Here is a 24,187-nt window from a genome sequence, read left to right on the forward strand (position 1 = left end):
TTTTCTGCGCTGCCTGTGATTTCGATCGCATTTCACAAGTGGCCGTCGCCATCAAAGCCGTAGAAAATCTAAATTTTAAATATTACCGTTGTTTGTAAGTACTAAAGAAAAACTGTTAACTTTTGTTGTAAATAAATCAACGTTTAAATTAGTAATGCCAAGGTGGCATTTATTTGTTGGTGTTATTTTTTCACTATTTTTCTGCTACAATTTGGCGGTAAATAAATCGATTTTATTGCGGCTTTCGAAGGTTGGAAAGGTGGATTTTTTTTATTTATTTCAAAGCGAAATGAAAACTAAAATAAATTAAATTTAAATAAATGAGATCTTAAATTCGATTAAACAAGTAGTTTGGCGGCAACCTTGGCCATTTGAGCAACCCTTTTGCTTGGCTCTATTGAAGAATTGCAGTTTGAAACGTAAACTATAAATAAATTCGCTTGGTCAAAATCATTACAAAGGGTAAAATAAATAAAAAGCAAAGAAAAAATACAAAACAAAAAATAAAATGAAATGGCAAATAAAATAAAAACAAAAATTAAAAAACAAAAATAATACTAATAATAAAAATAAAAATAAAGAAAAAATAAAAGTGTGAAAGACTTGTTATGCATATGTGTCCACATATGTATGTAGAATACTGTCGGACAGCCAATCAGTTCTAAAAGCTTTAGATAGCTATACCTACAACTCAAAAACTCTCTTAGAATGTCACAAGGCACTCAATAACCTGGCATCCAAAAACAATGTCTCATTCATTTGGGTACGAGGACATGAGGGATATGATGGCAACGAAAAGGCAGACTTTCAAGCAAAAAAAGGGGCAGATGTAAATTTCAACGGACCTAGTCCCATATTTGGATTTAACAAAAACAGCCTAAAACAAAAAGTAAAATACTGGGCCAAAACTCTATTAAATCAGCATTGGAACAACGTAGAGGGTCTTTGACACTCCAAAAAGTTCCTAAGTCTCAATGCTAAAAGAGCTAACATGGCCCCCACGTTAAACAAAAAGAGCATTCGCACTCTCACAGGCGCCCTCACGGGTCACTTCACTTCACTTCACAACAAACACTTACATAAATTAGGCATAACTAACACCAGCACCTGCAGATTTTGCTGCGAAGATGAGGAGTCTATAGAACATCTCATTATCGAATGTCCGGGATTGACGCATAGAAGGAAAAGGTTTTTAAACAAGTTCATGCTTATAGATGAAGACCTTCAATCACTCTCTCAGAAGGAGCCGGTACAATTCATAAGCATTCTTAACAGTCAATAGACAGCATAGGGTGCACAATAGATCAATATGGTCGCAGTGCTAAAGGCCCATACATTAACCCTTTACTACCATTAACCATTAACCATGTATGTATGAATGTAGCAAAACGCCAGATGAATCAGGTTAAAGATTTATAATTTATCCAAATGGCTTCGCACATCAAACTTATTTGGCATTTGTGAACGAGTCTGCTGCAGTCTGCAAAAAGATAAGCAATGGAACGCGTAGATGTTAAAATAATTTGTTTTTATATTTATTAGGTGTGCAAATAAGTTCTCGCTGTTTTTTTGCTGAAAATACAACTTAATTCTGAAAAAATGGTTACAAGTGAATCACTGAAAGTATTTTCCATCGTTGTCTAGCACGTTTTCCCATCTTTCTGGTAGATCTCGTATACCATCGCGGTAAAACTGTTCATCTTTTGAGGCTATCCTCGGATCAAGCCATTTTTTGATGTCTTCATATGAATGGAACTGCTGGTCAGCTAGACTATGTGCCATCGATCGGAACAGGTGATAATCGGTGGGCGCAATATGTGGAAAATATGGCGGGTGGGGGAGGATTTCCCATTTAAATGCTTCCAGGTAGGTTTTAACGGGTTTTTGGCAATGTGAGGCCGAGCGTTGTCATGCTGTAGAATCACTTTTTCATGCCACTCCGCGTATTGGGACCACTTCTTGCGCAGTGCTCGGCTCAATCGCATCAATTGAAGTCGATACCAATCCTCCGTGATGGTTTCGCTTGGTTTTAATAGTTCATAATAAATAACACCAACTTGGTCCCACCAATTACATAGCATAACCTTCGCAGCGTGAATATTCGGCCGAGGCGACGACGTAGAAGCATAACCCAGCAGTTCCCATGACTTTCTTTCTGGATTGCTTTAATGAATCCGTTTTTCATCACTCGCCACGATGCAATGAAGAAACCGCTTCCTTTTTTGCCGCTGGAGCATTTGTTCACAGGCGACGTAGCGAAATAACGACGTTCAACGTCCCTTGTTTTTAACTCTTAAGGAACCCAAGTCCACTGTTTCTGTTTCGGAATCATTCCCAAAGTATGCAATCGCTTGAAAATGGATTGACGGTTAACTCCTAATACTGAAGCAAGCTCTTCTTGCGCTTGACACGGATCCTCATTGAGCAATACCTCCAAGCGTCTTCAGCGTCTTCGAAGGTTTTTGGCCTTCCTTCACGCGACGAACAGTCGTTAACATTTAAATCACCGTCTTTGAAGCCACGGAACCAATCTTGGCACGTTGTTTCACTTAACCCTTTCGGTCCGAACGGGACTTATATGTCCCGGCAATGTTTGAAGATACCTACAATTTTGATGGGACAAAAGACTTTTATTTCACCCATTGCAACTATTAAACATATAAAATAATTTGTATTTCCGTTAGCGGCTTTCCGTACCGAAAGGGTTAAAGCAGCATCTCCATAAACCTTTTGCAGCTTTCGATGCGTTTTAGTCGTTGCACAGCCGTTTTTTTTTTCGAATGAAAGAGGAAAATCAACACTTCCCGCAAATGATCGCAAATTGATGTTGTTCCACAAATGAAGCGACTTACAGTTTCAAGCCGACTCCGAACGCAGATATTTGTATGAGGAGCTTTTTCATGGCAGAAATACACTCGGAAGTTTGCCATTGCCTGCCGAGGGGCGACCGCTATTAGAAAAATGTTTTTCTTTAATTTTGGTGTTTCATCGAGATTCGAACCTACGTTTTCTCTGTGAATTCCGAATGGTAGTCACGCACCAACTCATTCGGCTACGGCGGCCGCCATATGATAACAAAACAAAATCACTAATGTGACGAAGCAATTTGTTTGCCATATGTCTAAGCTTGGTTTATGACGTTTAGGTTATGTTAGAATCGACTAGCACACACTGCTGCCGGCATCCATTGACAAACAGCGGGAACTTAGTTGCGCACCTAATAAATTTTTTACAACAAGGAGGTACTGGATTTGTAAATTATTGCTTCTCTACTTCTTAATTGGCGCGATAACCGCTTACGCGATTTTGGCCGAGCTTAACAAAGCGTGCCAGTCGTTTCTTTCTCGTGCTAACCGGCGCCAATTGGACACTCCAAGGGAAGCCAAGTCCTTCTCCACCTGATCTTTCCAACGCAGAGAAGGCTTTCCTCTTCCTCTGCTACCACCAGCTGGTACCGCATCGAATACTTTCAAAGCCGGACCGTTTGTATCCATTCGGACGACATGACCCAGCCAAAGTAGCCACTGGATCTTTATTCGCTGCGCTATGTCTATGTCGTCGTTAAGCTCATACAGCTCATCGTTCCAGCGCCTGCGATATTCGCCGTTGCCAACGTGCAAAGGTCCAAAAATCTTACGCAGAATCTTTCTCTCAAACACTCCAAGCGGTGCTTCATCGGATGTTGGCATCGTCCAAGCTTCTGCGCCATACGTTAGGACGGGCATGATGAGAGTCTTATAGAGTGTTAGTTTTGTTCGTCAAGAGAGGACTTTACTACTCAATTGCCTACTTCGTCCAAAGTAGCACTTGTTGGCAAAAGAGATTATACGTTGGATTTCGAGGCTGACATTGTTATCGGTGTTGATGCTGGTTCCTAAATAAACGAAGTCCTTTACAACCTCGAAATTATAACTGTCAACTGTGACGTGGGTAGCGATACGCAGGTGAGCCGACAGTTTGTTTGAATACAGGAGGTATTTCGTTTTGTCCTCGTTCACCACGAGACCCATTCGCTTTGCCTCCTTATACAGTTTGGAGAAGGCAGAACTAACAGCGCGGTTGTTAAGGCCGTGGATGTCGATATCATCGGCACACTCCAACAATTGGACGCTCTTATAAAAAATTGTGCCTGAGCGACTAAGTTCTGCGGCTCGTACGATGCTCTCCAACATCAGGTTAAAGAAATCACATGAGTGCGAGTCACCCTGTCTGAAGCATCGTTCGGTATCAAACGGCTCGGAGAGGTCCTTCCCAATTCTGACGGCGCTGCTGATGTTTGCTACTATTTTTTAAATTTTATTTGAATACCCAATAAAAAAAATATAAAAATAAAAATATTTAGCTTGCATTTAAAAATTTTAAGTTTCAAGCCTCATGCTATGTACATACATACATACATATATCCGAGTTCCTTTTTGAGCCACTGTACCTGCATACATTATTTTGGGTAAGCATTTTTAATAAAATAAAATTGTTTTATTTCTGCTCATGCGTCTGCATGCGAGTAATACTAATAGATTACAGAATTTTCAACGCTCAATTCATTATAACTACCTACACACACACATACACTCATTCATATGGACGAGTACGTACCAGAACTTGGTAAGCGCAGTCGCCGCGAAAATAGGATTCAATCGCAAAAATATTGCGCTAACAGCAATCAACACAATTCACTAAGACTATGTCGACTATGTTGACTATGTTTTTAATCGAAATTAATTGCAAGAATAATCATTATTATTATTTAGTATATCGCATTGTGGTACGAACATATCGCATAGCTGTTATTATTATTGTCGCTGGATTTATCGACGATTCGTGTGCCGGCGGCAGACAATATGCCGAAACACAGCACAAAAACAAATAATCAAAAAACCTGAAAGAACACATACACACACTCACACACACATACGTACATGCATGCATACAAAGCAGGCGGCTGCTGTGTGCGACATTGTTTTGGCACTGCAGCTGCAACATTTGCACGCCACATGCAATGTAGAGGCAAGCAGACAGCCAAAACAACATTTAAACGCCGATAGTGGTAGTTGCGGCTCCAAACGCGCAGACATAATAGCAACAACAGTAGCAACAACAATTCCCGTATGGTAGTATTAAAATAAACAACAATTCTCCCATAGTTGTGGCTGAGAAGTAAGTAATAAACAAGCAACGGCAGCGCCGAATTGGCGATAAGGCAGTCGGGCGGGTGTGTGTGTGTGTGTGGAGTGTGAGTGCGGCTGCGCGCATGTGGCAAGTTGTAAATGTGGCGCAAGCTTTGCGCGGCGACCGGCTAAAAAGCGCTTATTACGATGAATCATCGATTTCCTAGACTTTGCTTAGCCAAAGACTTTGCAAAGGCAATGAAGTTAATAAAATACAACAAAAATACGGGAAATTTAAAGCAAACAAATAATGTGACTTGCCGCGCAAAAATAGTCGGAAATTGTTGAATTCTGTGCAGCCAAAGCAAAACTATTAATGAATACTTGTTGTTGCAACGGCGCCGTTTGTGCTTCTAAGCTAAAGTTTTTGTTGGCAGCAGTGTGCGGTTGTGCGCCGTATGGGTATTATCGCTCAGCTGGATTGTAAGCTTGTAAATTTTGAAAAAAATTGTAAATTTTCTTCAGCGAAAATCTCAGTTTCAACTTGTGAATATTGAAATTTCTGTATATCCAAATTTACATCCATCCCAAATCAACACTTTTTTTGGGCCGAGCGTATATGCCTTTGTTCTACCCAGAATTTTCTTTAATCAAATCACAAATTTATTATAAATTTAATTCAAACACGTCTTTAAATTTTTTATGATATGACGATGCAGAAATGTCATTCAACATTTACCACGTTCGAAAGTTCACGAACAGTCAAAGTTTCGAAACTATATATATTATATATATATATAATTGTGGTGTGCGTCTTGATGTTGTTCCACAAATGGAGGGACCTACAGTTTCAAGCCGACTCCGAACGGCAGATATTTTTATGAAGAGCTTTTTCATGGTAGAAATACACTCGGAGGTTTGCCATTGCCTGCCCAGGGGCGACCGCTATTAGAAAAATAATTTTATTAAATTTGCTTTCACCGAGATTCGAACCGACGTTCTCCCTGTGAATTCCGAATGGTAATCACGCACCAACCCATTCGGATACGGCGGCCGTTAACTGCAAATAATAAAAATTACTACCGAAATTCTTAGTCAATAGTCGCACCAGAATCGCTTAAAGAAAGAAATTCATTTTTTTGCGTAAATTTTTGCACCTGGATTCCATTTTTGCGTTTATCAAAGAAAAACTGTGAAATTTACCGAATTTTCTCTTTGTTGACTTCCTTTGTTAACGCCCTGTAACTCACAGCTGAATGGAACAAGCAAAAAACAAACAAAAAATGTTGTTTTTCTCATTTTCCATGACTTTCCGCAAGATTTTTAGTGATAACTTGTCGCATTCCTGTCAAATATTTTCCTTAACGGCTGCGATTATCTGAGTTTTTTTTACCACGGAACTTCAAGGGGGTTACCAAAGAAAGAAGTCTGAGGTGGTCAACTTATTGCCAATATTTTCAATACAACAAAAAATGATACCAAGATATGATACGTATGCATTAGTTGGCACCATACGATGCAACAAACGCTGCATTTCACCAGAAAGGAAAAAGAACAATTCTCGCCCAGTGATTTCGTCACTGTTTGGTTTTCATGAAAACCTTTTAACAATCAGGAACTATGTACCAAAAAATAATAGAATGGTTAATTTACTTTCCACTGCTCATTATACCAAAATTTCTGAAAGGAAAGCAAAGACCCATCAACAACCAGGCTGACGTCGATTGCCTGGATCAAATGGTCACACATTTCACATCAAAATGGCCAACAAGTCGATGGACCTTTACTTTCTTTTGCAACATCTTGGATGTCATAGTATTGGAAAACTGGCTACGTTTTGTATTTGCAAGGAAGTTAATGGGCTCAGAAAAATTGATGCGAAACGAAATTTTTTGACGACTTTATCGAAAACATTGATCCTTGCAAACATCGAAAAATCACATGAAAACATGAAAAATCCTGCCGTTATATCTCAATTCACTACTCGTTTGGCTTGAGAATCATTTTTCAACAAACCAATTACTATCCCTGAGAATATTGTAGTCAACCGGAGCTACCAGCCGGAGCCGATGCACTCACAGAGAGAAGAGAAATTGTCGTCTTTGTCTAACTACAAGGAAGCGAAAAGCTTCGCCCAAAAGCTCATTTCTATTGTATTTTTTGCAAGAATCCAGTATGTCGACAGCACTTAGTAGTCTATATTAAAGGGTTTTCCAATAAGAGGTGTTATTTCTGTAAAATATCAATGGTTTCGTTGCTTGTGTGGCACGTAGCGCCGTCTTATTAAAAATAAAAACGTTGTTCAGATCAATACCAACTAATTTCGGCCATAAAAAATTGTTAATCATCTCTCGATAGCGCAATCCATTCACAGTAACTGTTGCTCCAGCTTAATTTTTAAATTAGGGCCCAATGACACCGCCGGACCATAAACCGCACCAAACAGTCACACGCTGAGGATAGAGAGGCTTCTCAATGCTAACTCTTGGATTTTCTGAGCCCCAGATCCGACTATTTTGCTTGTTGACGAAGCCACCCAAGTGGAAATGGCACTCATCACTCAAGATGATTTTTCGATTGGATTCCGGATGAATTTCATGCATTTCAATAACCCAATCAGCAAAGACACGAAGTTGTTCTTGTGTTAACTGGACTTTATAAGCCTTAAGGCGCAAATGTTTATGCAAAATACGGGGTAATGACGTTTGTGCAATGCCTAATTCCAAAGAACGACAACGACGAGGAATGGACAAACCTGGGTTTTCTTTAACACTTTCGGCTGCAGCAGCAATATTTTCGGCTGTTCTTGAGCGAAGTGCACGGGTTTTATTCTTCACATCACTAACTTGTCCCAACAGCTCGAATTTTTTCACCAATTTCTGTATTGCAGTCCGACAAGCTGCTTCACGATGACCCAAAATATTCGAGTTTTATGAACCGTATCTGCAAATTTTCCCCATTTTTATAGTGAATTTTAATAACTTCAATGCGTTGTTTAAGCGTGTATCGTTCCATTTTTATTAATGGCGTAGTTTCTGCTTGTCAAATATCAAAAACTTACAGTTTCAAAAGAGACATCTACCGAAATAGCGGGCTATTCAAAATAACACCTGTTATTGGAATACCCTTTATTATAGTGCAGTCCTTATGGGTCTGCGCAAGTACGTGCTCTCATACATATTTCGGTGTGCCCTTCTATGCCGCTATACGTCGGCCTTGAAATTTGCATGACATAATTCATACATATCTACATCTACATGTTAGGCCAATGACCCACCCATCTAATACAGTTAAGAAAACATAATTTTCGCTTCTAATCCATCACTAAGAGCATCTCTTGCATCTCGCTGCCATGCAATTATCACAAAGAAAGAGTGATAAACGAAGAGAATGCGTAACAGGTGATAAGGAGAGCGCGTCGCTGAGTGCAGCGCAGCCAGTGCAACTACAGTGCATGTATGAATGTGTGTAGATGATCTTGTTGAGTGTTTCGATATGCGCGGGTATGCATAGATGTACTCGTACTAATGGCTGCAATTCGTGCATTACGAACCACTGATGAGATTAGGTACAGTGGAAACTGGGAAGCGCGTATAGAATGTGCTCCAATACAATGTTTGTATATTACAGGGTGGGCCATATAGCGTTTGCGTTTTGAACTACCTATTCTTTTGAGAATGGTAACACATGTCAAATGTGTTCATAATTTACTTAAAGTGGTGAGTATTCTTCTTCTTTTCTGATTTTCACATCGGTGGCTACGTCAATAAGCAAAATTGTCGGATTTGGGGCTCAGAAAATCCACACCTTACTGTAGAGAAGCAAATGCATCCACAACGAGTCACTGTTTTTTGCGGTTTTGGTCTGGCGGCATCATCGAGCTATTTTTTTTTTCATAAATGAGCGAGGAGACGCGGTTACAGTAAATGGCGGACGTTACCGTGACATGCTCAACGAATTGTCTCCAAAAATTGAAGAGGATGACATGGACGACATTTGGTTTCAACAGGACGGTGCAACTTGTCACACTGCCAAAGTTACACTCGAACTTTTGGCTACCGTTTTTGTAAACCGAATAATCAGCCGAAATTCCGATATCAATTGGCCGCCTAGGAGCTGTGATTTAAGCCCGTTGGACTATTTTTTGTGGAAAGCCGTTAAGGACAAATGCTATGCGAACCATCCAGAGACGATTGATGCTTTAAAACACGAAATCGAAGTGGCATTCATGAAATTGGAGCCCAAATAATCGAAAATGTGCTTAAAAATTGGGTTTATCGAATGTCCTACTGTAAAGCCAGTCATTTGAACGATATTATTTTTCAGTTTGAAAAAATATTGATTAGTTTTTTTTTTATACCCGATTCAAAAAGCAAGTTGTATATGGCCCACCCTATAGATATGCCAATATTAGTAATGATTGTGCATCCAAAAATTTCGGGATTCTTATAAGTGCTGATTTACACACGGAGACATTTGAAAGGGAGACACTGGAAATTCTCTTTCCATGTTTCATTCGCGGTCACACGCGCAAAATTATTTTCGGCAACTTTTTGACGCTTACTACTTTAGCATCTTCTGGTTCGGATATATTCTACGACCCGCTAACATGTAAAGCGGAGAACGTTCGTCAACAGTTTCTTAAATATTTTAATGAAGAACACAAATAATTGTTCCTGTTTTTATTTACATATAAAAAAGTATATACTCATTTTTGTATATACTTAAATAAAAAAAATTAAATTAAAAAGTTTTCATATATAAATAATGAGCTTAAAATTAACTTAAGTATCTAGAAATGGGGGAAAAAATTAAAATAAACATAAACATGCCCCATACGATTTTTAAATTATACCTACTTTACTAGCAAAAAAAATCCTGCATTCCGAAGCAGCGTTCTAATATTTGTCATCGTTGATTTCTTCCCTTTGATTAGAAACCAGCACAGAACTTAGAACTTTCTCTCACAAAAGAAGAAAACAAATGAAGCAACTGTCGAAAATTGCTTTAAAATTGGAAATACGAAAAAGAAGCGTAAAATGTGTCGCTAGTACGGGAGACAAAATCCCCTCTCTCTTCCGCGGCCGTCCTTCACCACCGAACAAAATGTTTCCCTTCCAAATGCTTCCCTGTGTAAATGGGCACTAACAAAAGCACACTCCAAACAAAATTTGTACATTAAAAATTCCTATATTGCTGGTAAATGTACATATATCCCGAAATTTATACATTCGCCATATTTTTGTAAACACAAATGTTTCACTCATTTTCTAAACATCTCTATTGGTTAAAATCAATACTTCACATCTAAGAAATCGTAAGTTTGTGGCTTATTAGAGTCTGTTACATAAGAGCTTGGTCACTGCTAAATAATAACAACAATTAATTTCTCGAAAATTCGCAAATTTACGGATAATTTGGTCGTCAATACTCAATGCAAATACCTCAGTGGTAAGTCCAATCTCCTGCATTGTCAATTATGGCCTGGCACCGTCTGCATATTCTACCGGAAAATACCTCCAAATTTTCCGAATTTGTCGAGAAAGTTGATTTAAATTACATGGCTTGCGTCTGCGAAGCTGTATTTTTATCAAGGCCTACACATTTTCTATGGGATTTGCATCCGGTGACTGAGATGGCCAATCTAAATTGACAACTCCGTTTTGCGCTCCCCTCGTTTTCAACGTGTTTTGCACTCAACATTGGTTTTTGCAAAGTACTGCGATATTTCAGTTTATTGGCAAGCAAGTGCCTGCGAAGCGTTCCGTAAGATATGTCAACACCTTTTTCTTTCAATTTCACAGCAGCTCCACGTAAAGTCAAAGTTGGATTTTTCGAGAACAATGCGAGAATCTTTTTTTCGTCTTTTTTTTTGAGACTTTGCTGGCACTTCTGCGATCAGGAAAATTATCAACGTTACCGACCTTTTTATAGCGATTTATCCACTTGCTAACGAACTCTTCGACTTTCCTATATATTTCGCAGCAGCGGTTTGCGTTAATTTGGGTCCTTTTTTCATGCAAACATAGAGAAATTGCCCCAAAGCGAGAGGCGTAACAGCACTAATTTCGAAAAACCACTCAATTAAAGGCTAAATTTTACAGACAGCTGACTTTTTACAAATAACTTGAAATACTGAGGTGCCCTCTATGTCATAGAGAAAGGAACAGGACGCTGTGATTTTTTATCTACGTGTAACAGTGGCCACGCTCTTATGTAACAGACTGTAGATTAGGTTAGATTTGGCAGCCGCATCGCACTTAGAGATACTTAGACCACCACAAATGGGTCCGTTGTGAGCTGCAAGGGCTCGGCTACATTTCTCCTTCCATATTGAACCATCCTGAGCTTTTGACAAAGCTTAAAAGGTTGTTGATACCTAAAGTGTGTAGATTATTTACATTCATTAAGAAGTGGGATCTTCAATGTCGGTTCCTGCTTCTGGTTAGAGCCGGGCGTGGGCAAAAACGGTGTTGAACTGTTTCCAGCTCTTCCTCATTCCTGCAGATACGACAAAAATCATGCATGTAAACGCTTAACCTCCTTGCGTGATTTCCTATGAGATAAAATCCTGTGAGGATCCCTACTCGAAGGTCCTAATTTGAAGTCTTCTCACATTTATAATATTCTTGGACAGGTGTAGCTTTAGCCTTGGCCATGTTTGCCTAGCAATTTCGCAGGTATTGGCTCTAATCCATCTTTGATTTACAGAATTGCTTAGTGCGTTCATAACATAGAAGCTTACAAGTTGCGAGAGGTACGCCCATAAAATTATTTATGTTTGGCATACAGGTACATTCTCTTGTAAGAGGATGAGCCCTACAGTGCCCTGGTATATCTCTGTGTCCTGGAAGCTAGCATAAGATTATACGATATTGTTTGGCCATCTCATTTTGAGATTGGCGACAATATAATACAATCCTTGATGTTATTTGCAAAGCATCCAGAGCCCGTAGGGCAGCTTGGCTGTCTGATAGAATGCAGATATCCGTTGATGATATTCTGTTTATCTCTAACCATTTTAAGGCTTCATGAATAGCGTTTATTTCCACTTGAAAAACACTACAGTGATTCGATAGTTCAAAGGATCCACTGATAGAAAGCTCTTCGCAATATAACCCTGATCCTACACCGGTGTCCATTTTAGATCCGTCCATGTAGATCTTGACGGGTGTGTTGGGTGTTGAATCTTCTTCAAGCCATTCCAGTCTAGAAGGGATTTTCATTAGGAAATTCCTTTCGAAGCAGAGAATGATAGGGTGATAATCACATTCACTGGGTATATCCGTGTAGGAGTCTAAGATGGTTGAATGTCCATGTGTGACAGTCCTCCATTGTGAGCTCGCTTTGAGCCTTAAAGCGGAGCAGGCCGCTGAGTATTTGCAGAAGAGATCTAGGGGTGGCAGAAGTAATATTATATCCAACGCCATGGATGGCGTGGTTTTCATGACACCACATATTGCTAATTCCGCTGATCTCTGCACCTTATTCAATAAATTAGAATAGGTTTTTTTCTGCATAGCACACCACCAGACAACATTTCCATATAGACCTTAGGTTTCATTCTCCATGTCTTACCTAGAGAGAGCTCTATATATATATTTAAAAATCGCTCATTGCTCTGGGAAAATCGTATTCTAGGGATCAAAATAAGTAACTTTGCGGAAGGAACCATACCTCTAAAACAAATTCTGATGTCCCCCAATTTAAAAATATCACCATTTTTGCCCTTTACATGAAAAAATCAGCTAATTGGCTATGTTTTTTCTTTATTTTTATTCATTTATAATAATATTTATTATTCATTTATAATAATATCTATTTTTTCTCTTAAGAAATTTATTTAGTCAGAACATATCTAAATGAAAAATGAATTTAAGTGAGTTATAGAAAAGAAACTAAAAAGTTCGACCCAAATTGGGGGACATCAGAATTCGTTTTAGAGGTATGGTTCCTTCGGCAAAGTTTCTTTATGATGAGCTTTTTCATGGCAGAAATACACTCGGAGGTTTGCCATTGCCTGCCGTGGGGCGACCTCTTACAGACATAAAAAGCTAGGTTCGCTTTCCTAACTCTGTCTAAGATGTTTGACTTCCAAGTCAATTTCCTATCTATGTTTACTCTAAAATACTTGGTTTCTTCCGAAATCACAAGAGCTTTTCCCTTGAGCATAATTGGACTTAGCTAAGCGATTCTGTGTTTCCTAGTAAGCGAGCCTAGTAACTCTTTATAAAGTAATAAAGTACTGTTAGAAATCGTCATAAGAGTTAATTTTTGCGGTTGAAATAAATAAAATGCATTTTTTTTCATCAGAACTACTTACCTGCGTATGCTGAGAATGAGGAGCAAGACCGCTCAGCTGCTGGAAGTATGCATCTTAAATGTAAGCCTATCCCATTTTTAAAATAAATAAATTTACTTTTTTATAAATTTTTTTAATATTTTTATTTCCAATACTTGAATCATTATTGACAAAGTTTTTAAGCACATTTTCTCTAATTATTATAAGTATCTGGCTAAGGCGAAATTTTTACAGCATTTTTTCTTATGTATTTTAAGGCGTATTATCTGACTGCTGCTCAAATGATATATTAAAAAAAAAGAATTATTACTATTTTTACATACAAACTTATATTTATATATAAAGTATTATAAGTATTTTTTTTTAATAAATAGTTACAAAAGTATGCGCAATGCAGTGAGTCGTTGAAAAATTCTTCAATGAGATGCTTGAGTTAGGAAATTCGTTTGCAAGTGCATGCATACATATATACATATTTTACATAAATCAATTAACAACGTACTTACAGAGTATGAATAACAACAACATAACAATAAAGGCCTTATTCAGTAGAAAAGTTAGATAAATTCGAAATGCTGAACAAGGGAAACTTCACAAACTTTTGTGCTACTTTTAAGTGTTTCGAAGATATTTCCATTTCTTTGGTTGTTTCTGTTTCGAACACGACCGTAATACAAGGTTTGGTTCATCTATTTATTCAATTTATTTATTTCGTTAATTTATTTTTTTTTTCTTATTTTTTTTTATTTAGTTGCTTTTTTTTAAGATATTATTAAAATATTTTTTGTGTAATTATTTTATTTTATTTTTTGTTAATTAATTTTTTATTTTCTTTTATCTTTTTATTTTTTAATTATTTTCCCTTTTATATTTTTTAATAGATATTAATAAATATTTTTCGGGTAATTATTATATTTTATTTATTTATTTTTGTTAATTTATTTTTATTGATATTTTTATTGATCTATTTATTTTTTTAATTATTTTTTTTTTTAATTTTTAAAAGATATTTGTATATAAAAAATATTTGTGGTGTAATTATTATTATTTTTTTTGTTAACTTATTTTTTATTTATTTATTTTTATTTATTTTGTTAATTTCTTAAATTTATTTTGTTAATTTTTTTATTAACTTTTTTTGGTTGTTTTTATTAATAAATTTTATTTTGTTGTAAGTTTTTATTATTTATTTATTTTTACTTTATTTATTTGCTTTTTTTTTAAGATATTAATAAAACAATTGTCATATAATTTTTTAATTTAATTTAGCTTTTTACGTTAAATTTGTTGTAATACTGCCAATGCACTTTGCGGTTAAAATAATTTATTTTTTATCGTATCTTCTTTTTGCAAAATTTTTTGTATACATAATTTTTTTTTTTTGTTTTTGCAATTTTTTATAAATATATTTTAACGAGTTACTGGTTTTTTTTTTTGGTTTGGACGAATTTGAACTTTTCAATGGGATATGTGGAATTATTTTATGGTATAAGAGTAGTACTAGTTCTTATGTAAATTTTAATAAATTAAATTTAATAATAAAAATTTAAATTTTAATAAATTCAATTTAATAATAAATATTTTGTTATATAAATTAATAATTTGCGGAAAAATGCCATTCTTTAGGCAGTCTTAGTTTTTTGTTTGCAATTTTGAGATGATTTTCAAGGTATTCAAATTTCCATAAAAGGTTTAAATGTAACGGTATTTTCTTTCTGTTTATTTTTATTTATTTATCTCCTTTATTATTATTTGTTTTTTTCTGTTAAAAGGCTCTTCTTATTTGGTCTTTGGAGTAGCAAAATTTTTTGTTCTAGCATTTATTTTTTATGCAAAATGTGCGATCATTTTTTCCATAGAGGTTGTGCCTCATTTCTCTGTAAGGCTCGGTGGGAGGTTATTTGTTTGTCTGAGTTTATTTAAATTTTTTTGTTAAAAAAAATTATGAATATCTTTTCTATGGAGTTAGAACTTTGAAGTTTTTTTCACGTTATTTAAATTTCCTTAAAAGTTTTATAGGTACCAGTTTTTTATTTTTATTTTTTTTGCCTTTTTTGTTTTTGGTTTAGATAAAACGACTTTCTCATGCATTTTTTTGTTGTTTTGCAGAGTTCAAATTTAAAGTTTTAGTTTGTTCTTTATTTATCTGTAAGGCTCTGTGGGAGTTCATTTGTTTGTCTGGTTGTATTTAGTTAGAAATATTTTTTTTTTATATTCTAAAAATATTAATTTTTCTCTATAGAGTTTGAATTCCTGTAATAACTTTTTTTAGTTTTCAAGATATTAAATTTCTACAGAAGTTTTATATATAACGGCATTTTCTTTCTTTTTTTTTATTTTTATTTACTAATTTTTTATTTTTTATTTGTTACGTCTTTTTTTTTTGTAAACAGCTTTTTTTATGAAATTTTTTGCACAGAATTTGAATTTCATATTTTTTGTAGGAAAATTTTTTAGCACCAAAGCATTTACTTTTTATTCAGAACGTAATATAATTTTTTCTGAAGAGTTTGTGCTTACCTCAGAGCTTTCTCTGGGATTCTTTGCTTCCCTGGGTATATTTGAATTTTTTTTTGAAGCTTCCAAAAAAGTTGTTTTCTATAGAGTTTGGTTTTCCTTTGTTAGACATTTTTGGCGGTTTTGAAGATATTTGAATGTACATTAAGTCTTTCAGTGTAGCGGTAAGTGTTTTTTTTTATCATTAATTTTTAAATTAATAGAAAACTCCTCTTAGAAATTTTTTTCTGAATTTTGTTTTTTTAACTTTACAAAGCAACTTTTTTATTTAAAATGTGAAGTAATGTATTTCTGCAGAATTCATGCTTAATTTCGATCACTATAAGGATTATTTTGTTTGCCTGATTATATTTAAAGCAATTTTTTTTAAGTTCCAAAATCATGAATTATTTTTCCGTAGAATTTGAATTCTCGCTTTCAGTTTCACTTAAAATAAAATACTTAAAAAAATACTTTAGCTGCAAAAATTGAATATTTCAGTTCCAAAAGAATGAAAAAAATTAATTTCGAAATTATTTATTTCTGAAAAGAGTTTCAGTTATATTAGTTTGGCGAAAAATAAATCTATTATTTATGTGTAAAATTTTTGCGTTAATGGTTTAAAACTGTTTTATGGTTGATCTTACCCGAAAAGATGGCTCAAAATCCCTTTAGAGGACGGTAGAAGTATTGGCGCGTGTGATTTTTTAAGTTTTTGGGGTAGCTTTTTAATATTTTTAGCCTTTTCTTTTTAACTTTTGTTTGAAAAAAGCAAATATTTTCCTTTAAGTTTGTTATATTTGAGATTTTTTGCAAAACCGGTAAGTTGAAAATATACAAATATTTTACAAACGACTTTTGAATTGATGATTGAGAGTTGTATTACAATTTCTGAATTTTTCTGCTAAGGTCAGGGCATATTTTTTTAAATTTTCTATCATTTTATACTACACAGTTTTAAAACAAATTCGTTTAATGTGTTTTTATAACGTTTTAATTTAAGTTTTAGAAATGTTTTCTTTTTTTTAGGTTGAAGATGTTTATTTAAATTTTTTTTATTTTTATTAACTTGAAGATCCTCGCTTTTAACTTTATTTATTTATTATTTTAGCTTTTTGTTTTTTTGTTTACTTGAAGATCCTCGCTTTTATTTTAAGTTAAAACTGTTTTTTTTTATTTTAATAAATTTGTTAAATGTGTTTCCTCTTTTTCCCCCTACCTGCGAGATCTAGAAATCTTTGCTGTAACTTTCCAACCGAGCAACTTTTTCGTATGACACTGGCGAATTCACTATTAAACTTTTTTTATATTAAATGCTAAAACGCCATTTATGATCCAAGTCACAAAAACAAACAAAAAAAAAAAAACAAAAAAAAAATATTTGAAACCCTGACTAAGCGACTGACTAGACAACTTTACGAATTTATACTCATTTTGAAAGCGAGCACTTTAGTTGCCTTAAAATAAAATAAATAGAAAATAAATTAAGTAGATAATAATTAAAATTATTAATAAATTAAGTTGCGGTCTTAAATAAATTATTAAGGAATGAATGCAGCTGTAATGCAAATATGCAAAATAAATAAATAGAGATTTAAGCTAATTTTAAATAAATTAAATTTATAGTCAATTTAAAATATCGTACAAAAAATGTTATAATTGTACAAATTATTATAAAATAATTTAATTTTAAAAACTATTATAAAATTATATAATTTTAAAAACTATTATAAAATTTTATAATTTTATAATATTAAAATTTTATAATTTTTTGTTTTTGGTTTTTTAATTTTTACTAAAATAATACCATAAAATTATAAACTATTTTCATTTTTTTCAAATTCCTGGAGAAGTCAAACCTGTAGCGGAATGGAGTGATAGGAGGGGCGATTTTTTTCTTTTAATTCTCTTTAACGACTCAATACAACTACAAATTGATGCTTCAGTCAAAACGGCTCAATAACATTTGCGTTATCGCTGGATAAGCAAATCAGTTGCGAAGAAAACTAAAAAAAAAAACGAATGGCCTGGTTTCGCAAAGCGGTGTTGTTCCTGACTAAGCAAAGTAACACACCTCAAATTATTCTTGAAGAGGTCTCAGACTGCAGATTACATACACTGCGTAAATTACTATAGAACAGGGACTATTTTGCTAATTTGCTTATTTCTTATTTAATTTTTAAAATTCTTCTATAAAAATATTTTTCATTCTGCAACAAAAACGACATAAATCTAAGTTTCAAACATTGCGTAAATTAAAAATAAAAAAAAATAAATATTATAAATTTTCATCAAGACTTCACACATTGCAAATTTCAAGTAGCTGGCATATTGCGTTGATTTTTCAGATTTTTTTTTTCGCGGACCGTGTGAAATTTTTTCCTTCAAATAAAAAAAGTGTCGTCAAGAGAATAAATCGAACGAAAAATTATTCTATATTTATTTTCACAACCCTTCCTCTTCACTCCACATACTTTCTCAACTCCTCTCATTGCCTAAAATTACTTTTTTTTTATATTTATAATTTGGAATGTAGCTGTACTGTAATCAAATTCACTAACAAAAGTGTGCTGGGTTAGTAATAAATAATTAAATAAATAAATTAATAATTTCAATAAATAAATAAATTAGTTAAGTAATAAATTCATTAATAAATAAATAAGTGAATTATTATTTAGATAAATAAATACCTTTCTAATGCAGTCTGTCACAACGCAATACCTACACTGCTGTGCTACATACTTCTCCCAACCTAATCCCTAATTTTTGGCACAGTTGCATATTTTTTGGTTTTCTTAATGAACTTAAATGCGAATTCCTGAGTTCCTAACTTGCTTGAAAAGCCTTTCTTGCAATTAAAACTAAAACTAAATAATGAGTATCTCTTTTGAATACTTAAGTGCCTGTGTTAGACTCTCTCGCTGCGCTGGCATCCTCCTTTTCATACTTAGTATTCGCCCACGGGCGGCGACATTAGCGCCATTGGCTGCTGCTGCGCTTGCGTCGGCAGCTCTGTTGCGCTGTAGTGCATTTCATCCAACTCAGCTTCGTCGCCACCACTGCTACCCAAGCTGTCTGCGTAGTAGTAAGCCGGCGCTGCATGCAGATGCGGTTGCTCTTCGGGCATATTTTCATCATTGTAAGCGCTATGCTGCAGCCGCTGCATGTGTTGCTGCAGTTGCTGCTGACTGAAGCCACTCTCACCGCTGACCGTGGCCGGCATTGTAGTCGACGTTGCCGTCGCCGTCGCTGCCACCAGTAAATTCTCTGTAGACGATGTTGGTGATGCCGAGTGTGGCGACTGCTGACAGCCACCCTGCAAATGTTTACCCAATAGCGAGATGCGCGAGAATGACTTCGTGCACGACGGGCACGAATACTTTTTCACATCCGAATGTGTTTGCATGTGCGCGCGCAAATTCGAACGGTCAGCGAATGCGCGATTGCAGTGCTGACAGCTGAAGGGCTTTTCGCCAGTGTGTGTGCGTATGTGACCCTGCAGTAGCCAAGGGCGTGAAAAAGCCTTACCGCAAATGGGGCATTTACAGGGGAGCGTATGTGTGCGTATATGCATCTTGAGGGCGCCGAGCGACACATAGGTTTTGTCGCAATTCTTGCAATTGAACACCTTTTTCACTTGATTACCTTCGGCGGCGGGGCAGTGAAATTGCTGATGCTTACTCAAACCGGAGTAGGTGGAGTAGGATTTGCCGCAATCCTTGCAGTGGTAGCGCGGCACTCCAACTGGCTTTTGTGCGGATTGCGCGGACGCAACGCTTGACGAGTGTATAAGCGCAGCAGCCTTGTCGCTGGAAAATTCGCCAGCTGCCTCTAGCGCGCTCGGTGCATCTGCGCTACCAGCGCTGCGTATGATCTTATATTCGGTGCTCTCAAAGGCATGCGTTTGCTGATGCTTCACTAGGCCGGCGTAGGTGGAGTAACATTTGTTGCATTGCTGGCACTGATAGTAGAGATCATTATTGGTCTTGATCTTCAAACCGCTCTCATTCGGGGAGTCTGCCGGGCGTCGCTCCTCCTGTATGCTGGGCGCGTGCGTCATGTTGTTGCTATTATTGTGAATAATACTACTAGTAGACTGTTGCATACTTAGCAGCGCGCGCGCCACATTATGCAGATTGATATTCTCGCCGAGTACCCGACGCGCGGGCAGCTCATTTCTCACGGTCAAATCTTGTGGCTCAAAATCGTGCCGCTCAGGCTCATAGTTGAAAGTCTTCTCTTGCTGCGTTTGCCAAGTTGCGGCTGATGCGCGCTGCTGCTGTTGCAGTCTCTGCTCTGTTTGCATACTATAAGTTTGCGGCGCCAGGCAGTCCTCGTACTCAGCAATGCTTTTCAATAAATTATTATTGTAGTTTCGGAAACCTTCCGCAGGTGCGTAATTATCGACGCATATTTCCTGTTTTATCTTACGCTCCATAAAATTTGGTTCTAATGGTAGCGTAGCAGGCTGTGTGAGTGCGGACGGTGGTGGCGGCGTTATGCCATCATAACGCGGACACTGCTGTTGTCGCTGTTGCTCAGCCTCAGGCTCCATGTCCACTTTACCGCACACTACGTCTTCTGGTGGGAGCGGAAAATCACCATAGCCCAGGCGCGCCAAGCTGCGCGCAATTTCTTCACGCGTAAACACATCGGGAAATGCACGCGCAATCTCACGCGTTTCCTCCCAAATGCGCCGCGCGAGTTCCTCTTTGGTTTGTGTCAACGCGGTTGTAGATTTCTCTGTCAGTGGCGGTGTGGGTAGAGGTGTGGATTCTGCGCTGTCCGCCCACTTGCAGGCATTGGTGGCGTAGTAAGCGGGTGGTGCGGGCGAGAGCTCCGACTTGTGGCTGGCTGCTGCCCTAGCGGCGAGGCTGAGATCAACGGGTCCTTCATCTGTAAAAGCAAAAAAATAGTGGCAATGAGTTTCTTTAGGCAGATTAGAATGAAAATGCTAATATTCTAGGGAGAATTATGTGGTTCTTGAGGAACTCCTTTAACCGATTAGCTCTAGTTGAATTAATAAGTACCTAAGTGTCAAGCGAAAATGAAAGAAACTTTAAAAAAGCTTCAAAAGCTAATTATTCTCTATGGGATTGCTCCTTTTTTCTTTGACCTTAAGATTTTATAATCAGATTAAATAATATGAGTTGCCAATAAACTGTACCCATATAAGGAAGACTAAATCCTTGTTTGAATATACTTAAGAATTAATCCCACATCGAGGTGAGGTCGAAACACCTGAAGCTAAGATCCACTCAAGTTTTCGTGCTCATCTATTCGAATGCCAAGAGGATTAATTGTAAGCCATTGACTGAATCGAACAAACTAAGATTTAGTTAGAAATATATAATTTTTTCAGATTTCATTCAGAAGGAATTATGATACAGCAAACCTTCGGAACTAAACGGAAGCCACCAAATATGGGGGCTAAGCAGCTGACATTCGCAGGCGAATATAGAAGAGTCGCGCTGTGTTTGGTCTTTTCGACAAAGTGTGGAGATCATCACATATATCCGCACGAGTTTGAGGGTCTTTGAATCTGATGTGAAGTCTGTTATTCTATATGGGTGAGAGACATGGAGCACAACAAGGTGTGATATACAAGTACTCCAGGTATTTATCAATGCCAGTCTTCGCAAAATTGTGCGCGTTTTCTGGTCCGATATTATCACTAACACCGACCTCTGGGCATAAACGAAGCAGATACTCGTTCATCTTGAAATCGGACAGCGAAAGTGGAAAAAGATCGGTCACACACTGCGTCAGCCATTTGGAGATTTTATAAACGCATTCCTAAACTGGAACCCGCAGGCAATCGGACATGTGGTAGGCCATCTACCACGTGGAGACGACTACTGGAAGTACATAGAAGAGCTACAAGCAGGTCGCAGTTGGTGACAAAAAAAACTCTTAAACTGACTTTTAAATGCTTACAATTTTTCTTCACAGTTTTGGGGGTTTGGTCGAGCTCATCCTATTATTTGTGGTGTGCGTCTTGATTATATGACAGCCGATTATATTTAAGCCGACTCCGAACGGCAGATATTTTTTATGAGGATCTTTTTTCATGGCACAAACGCAGTCGGAGGTTTGCGATTCGCTGCTTCGAGGCGACCGCTATTAGAAAAAATGTTTTCCCGCATTTAAAAAACGTTTTCTCAATTTGCTTTTACACAAGCCTTGAAACGATTAAGCCATTCAGCTATTGCAGCACACCCGGTTTTCATGGATATTGTCGTCCCTGCTTGAACCAAAGTTCATTTGAAACTCCCCAAATTCTTTTGAGGCTATGTTTTCCTCGCTGCTCGAACTAAAAACTCTTTCAAACTCTCCGAAATTTGTGAGGCCCTCGACTGGCCATGTACTCCCATTCCGACCACAAACTGTTGTCGAATGGATTCAGATCTGGGCTTCCAGACTGCCAATCTTCTGCGGCTATGAACCCTGGAATATAATTTTCAGCCACTGTTGCGTGGTTTGTGCCTTATGGACTGGAGCGGAAGCTTGTTGGAAGATCCAACGCTCTCCATTGAAGGGATTACTTCTCAACTGCTTCACCTCGCCTTCTAAGATATCCGCCTGGTACACTTTTGCCGCCCCCTTAAGCTCTTTTGTAAAATTTGTCACAGAATTTATGGCACGACTAGGTATATGCATGGCGTCGATCTTACGAGATCATTTTTAATAGAAATAAAACTAATTTTAAGTTGACTTTTAATGAGTTAAGGAGTAAGAAGAAGGACGTTAATTGACTTTCCAACTCAACCTATGAGTAAAAAGATCATTCATCCTCATCGTCCTCCTCATCCTCCTCATCGTCCTCATCTTCCTCATAATCAAACTAATGCAAACTTCTCCTTCTCAGCAAAAGTGTCTGCCCAACACGAAATGTCTGTTTTCCTACAATAAAATATTCCCCCCACAGGCCTTTTTTGAATGCTAATATTTTACGATATCCGCCATTTACTCACCTTGATCCAAATAATCCCCGCATTCTGGACGGTCCTGCTTCAGTTGCTGCTCTTCCACATCATATTTCAACATCATTATTGGACGCTTCTTTAGCGGACATTTGCTGTAATTGGCTTTATTCATGTCAACTGGCGTAGAGGCACAAATTAAAGCACTGTCGCGCGCTTAGCGATGTGGCATAAATAATTTCGCCTTTTCAACACAACTTTTCCAGCTAAGTCAGCTTGGTTTAAATCACAGTTTAACGTTTCACAACTATTTCATGCACTGCTACACCGAAAATGTTGCTCAAAAACTTATTTATTTAACCTAAATAAATTCTAAATTACTTCCTTATTCTTGGAATTCATAAAAATCACTGTTTTTCGCCAAACGTCCGCACATCACATCGCACATTTCACGTCTGCAGTTCCGTAAACGAATGATGCAACGCGTCACGATCACTTGAAGTTTTATACCAAGTCAATGCCAGGCGCATAGAAATACACCGAAAACACCAACCCCTCGGAAATCGGAAACACATATAGCACACATCAACACACAAGCACCAGCAAGCCACCACCAGCACCAGCGAATTCACCCCTCCCTGCATAGCACGCACTAAGGATATTTTTGTTGGTCTGTGCGTATGCGGCGACGTACCTACTTCCGATCGTCCGTTGATCCCCATTGCTTGCCAGCCAGTCGGCCAGATGCAAAGCAAAAGGGAAAGGAATCTTTTCAATTTCGTCAAATCAACCACTAACCCAGTTCATTATCATCATTATGATCTTTGTACTAAAATATCCTCTTCGTGTTGATGATCATCAACGTGGATCGCCGGCTGAGTCAGCAAGCAGATCGCTCTCGGCATCAACCACCAGTCTGGCGACCTATACAGCATCCACCATCAGCGCCAGGAACAGATGTGTGCGGTATTGCTGCATTTGCAGCACGTGCCACATGCGCCATGCCATGCCACATTGATTATAAATACACACACTTAGTATTTGCAGCATATCGGCTGCCACACCAAAATAAAAACATTCACTTAGGCAGGCAGGCAGTTAGACAGACAGAGAGACGGACAGATGCATAAGCAGACTTAATGGCTTTACTTGTGGCTGGGGATGGGTGAAGAGAAACTTAATTATAATTAAACAGCACAAGGTAGGCGAAAAGCAACCGTGTAACCGATTGCGCCGTTGTTTCGTTCAGCGATCGCTCACTCACTCGCTCGCTCTTCCAACGAATGCATCGAAATATTGTCATTCGTTTGTGTGCAATGGTTTGCCACCATCACTACCATCATCGCCACCACCAGCAG

General features: G+C 37.1%; 1 protein-coding gene across 1 annotated transcript; it reads right to left on the reverse strand.

The window, feature by feature from the left end:
• Positions 1-18,853: 18,853 nt before the first annotated feature.
• Positions 18,854-23,004, reverse strand: LOC129248887 (zinc finger protein 354A). Its single transcript, XM_054888500.1, has 2 exons — positions 22,881-23,004; positions 18,854-20,802 (listed from the first exon to the last, which is right to left on the reverse strand). Exons 1-2 carry the CDS (start codon positions 23,002-23,004, stop codon positions 18,854-18,856), a joined length of 2,073 nt encoding a protein of 690 aa, XP_054744475.1.
• Between the last annotated feature and the right edge of the window lie 1,183 nt (positions 23,005-24,187).

The sequence above is a fragment of the Anastrepha obliqua genome, chromosome 5 (genome assembly GCF_027943255.1).
Source record: "Anastrepha obliqua isolate idAnaObli1 chromosome 5, idAnaObli1_1.0, whole genome shotgun sequence".
NCBI lineage: Eukaryota > Metazoa > Arthropoda > Insecta > Diptera > Tephritidae > Anastrepha > Anastrepha obliqua.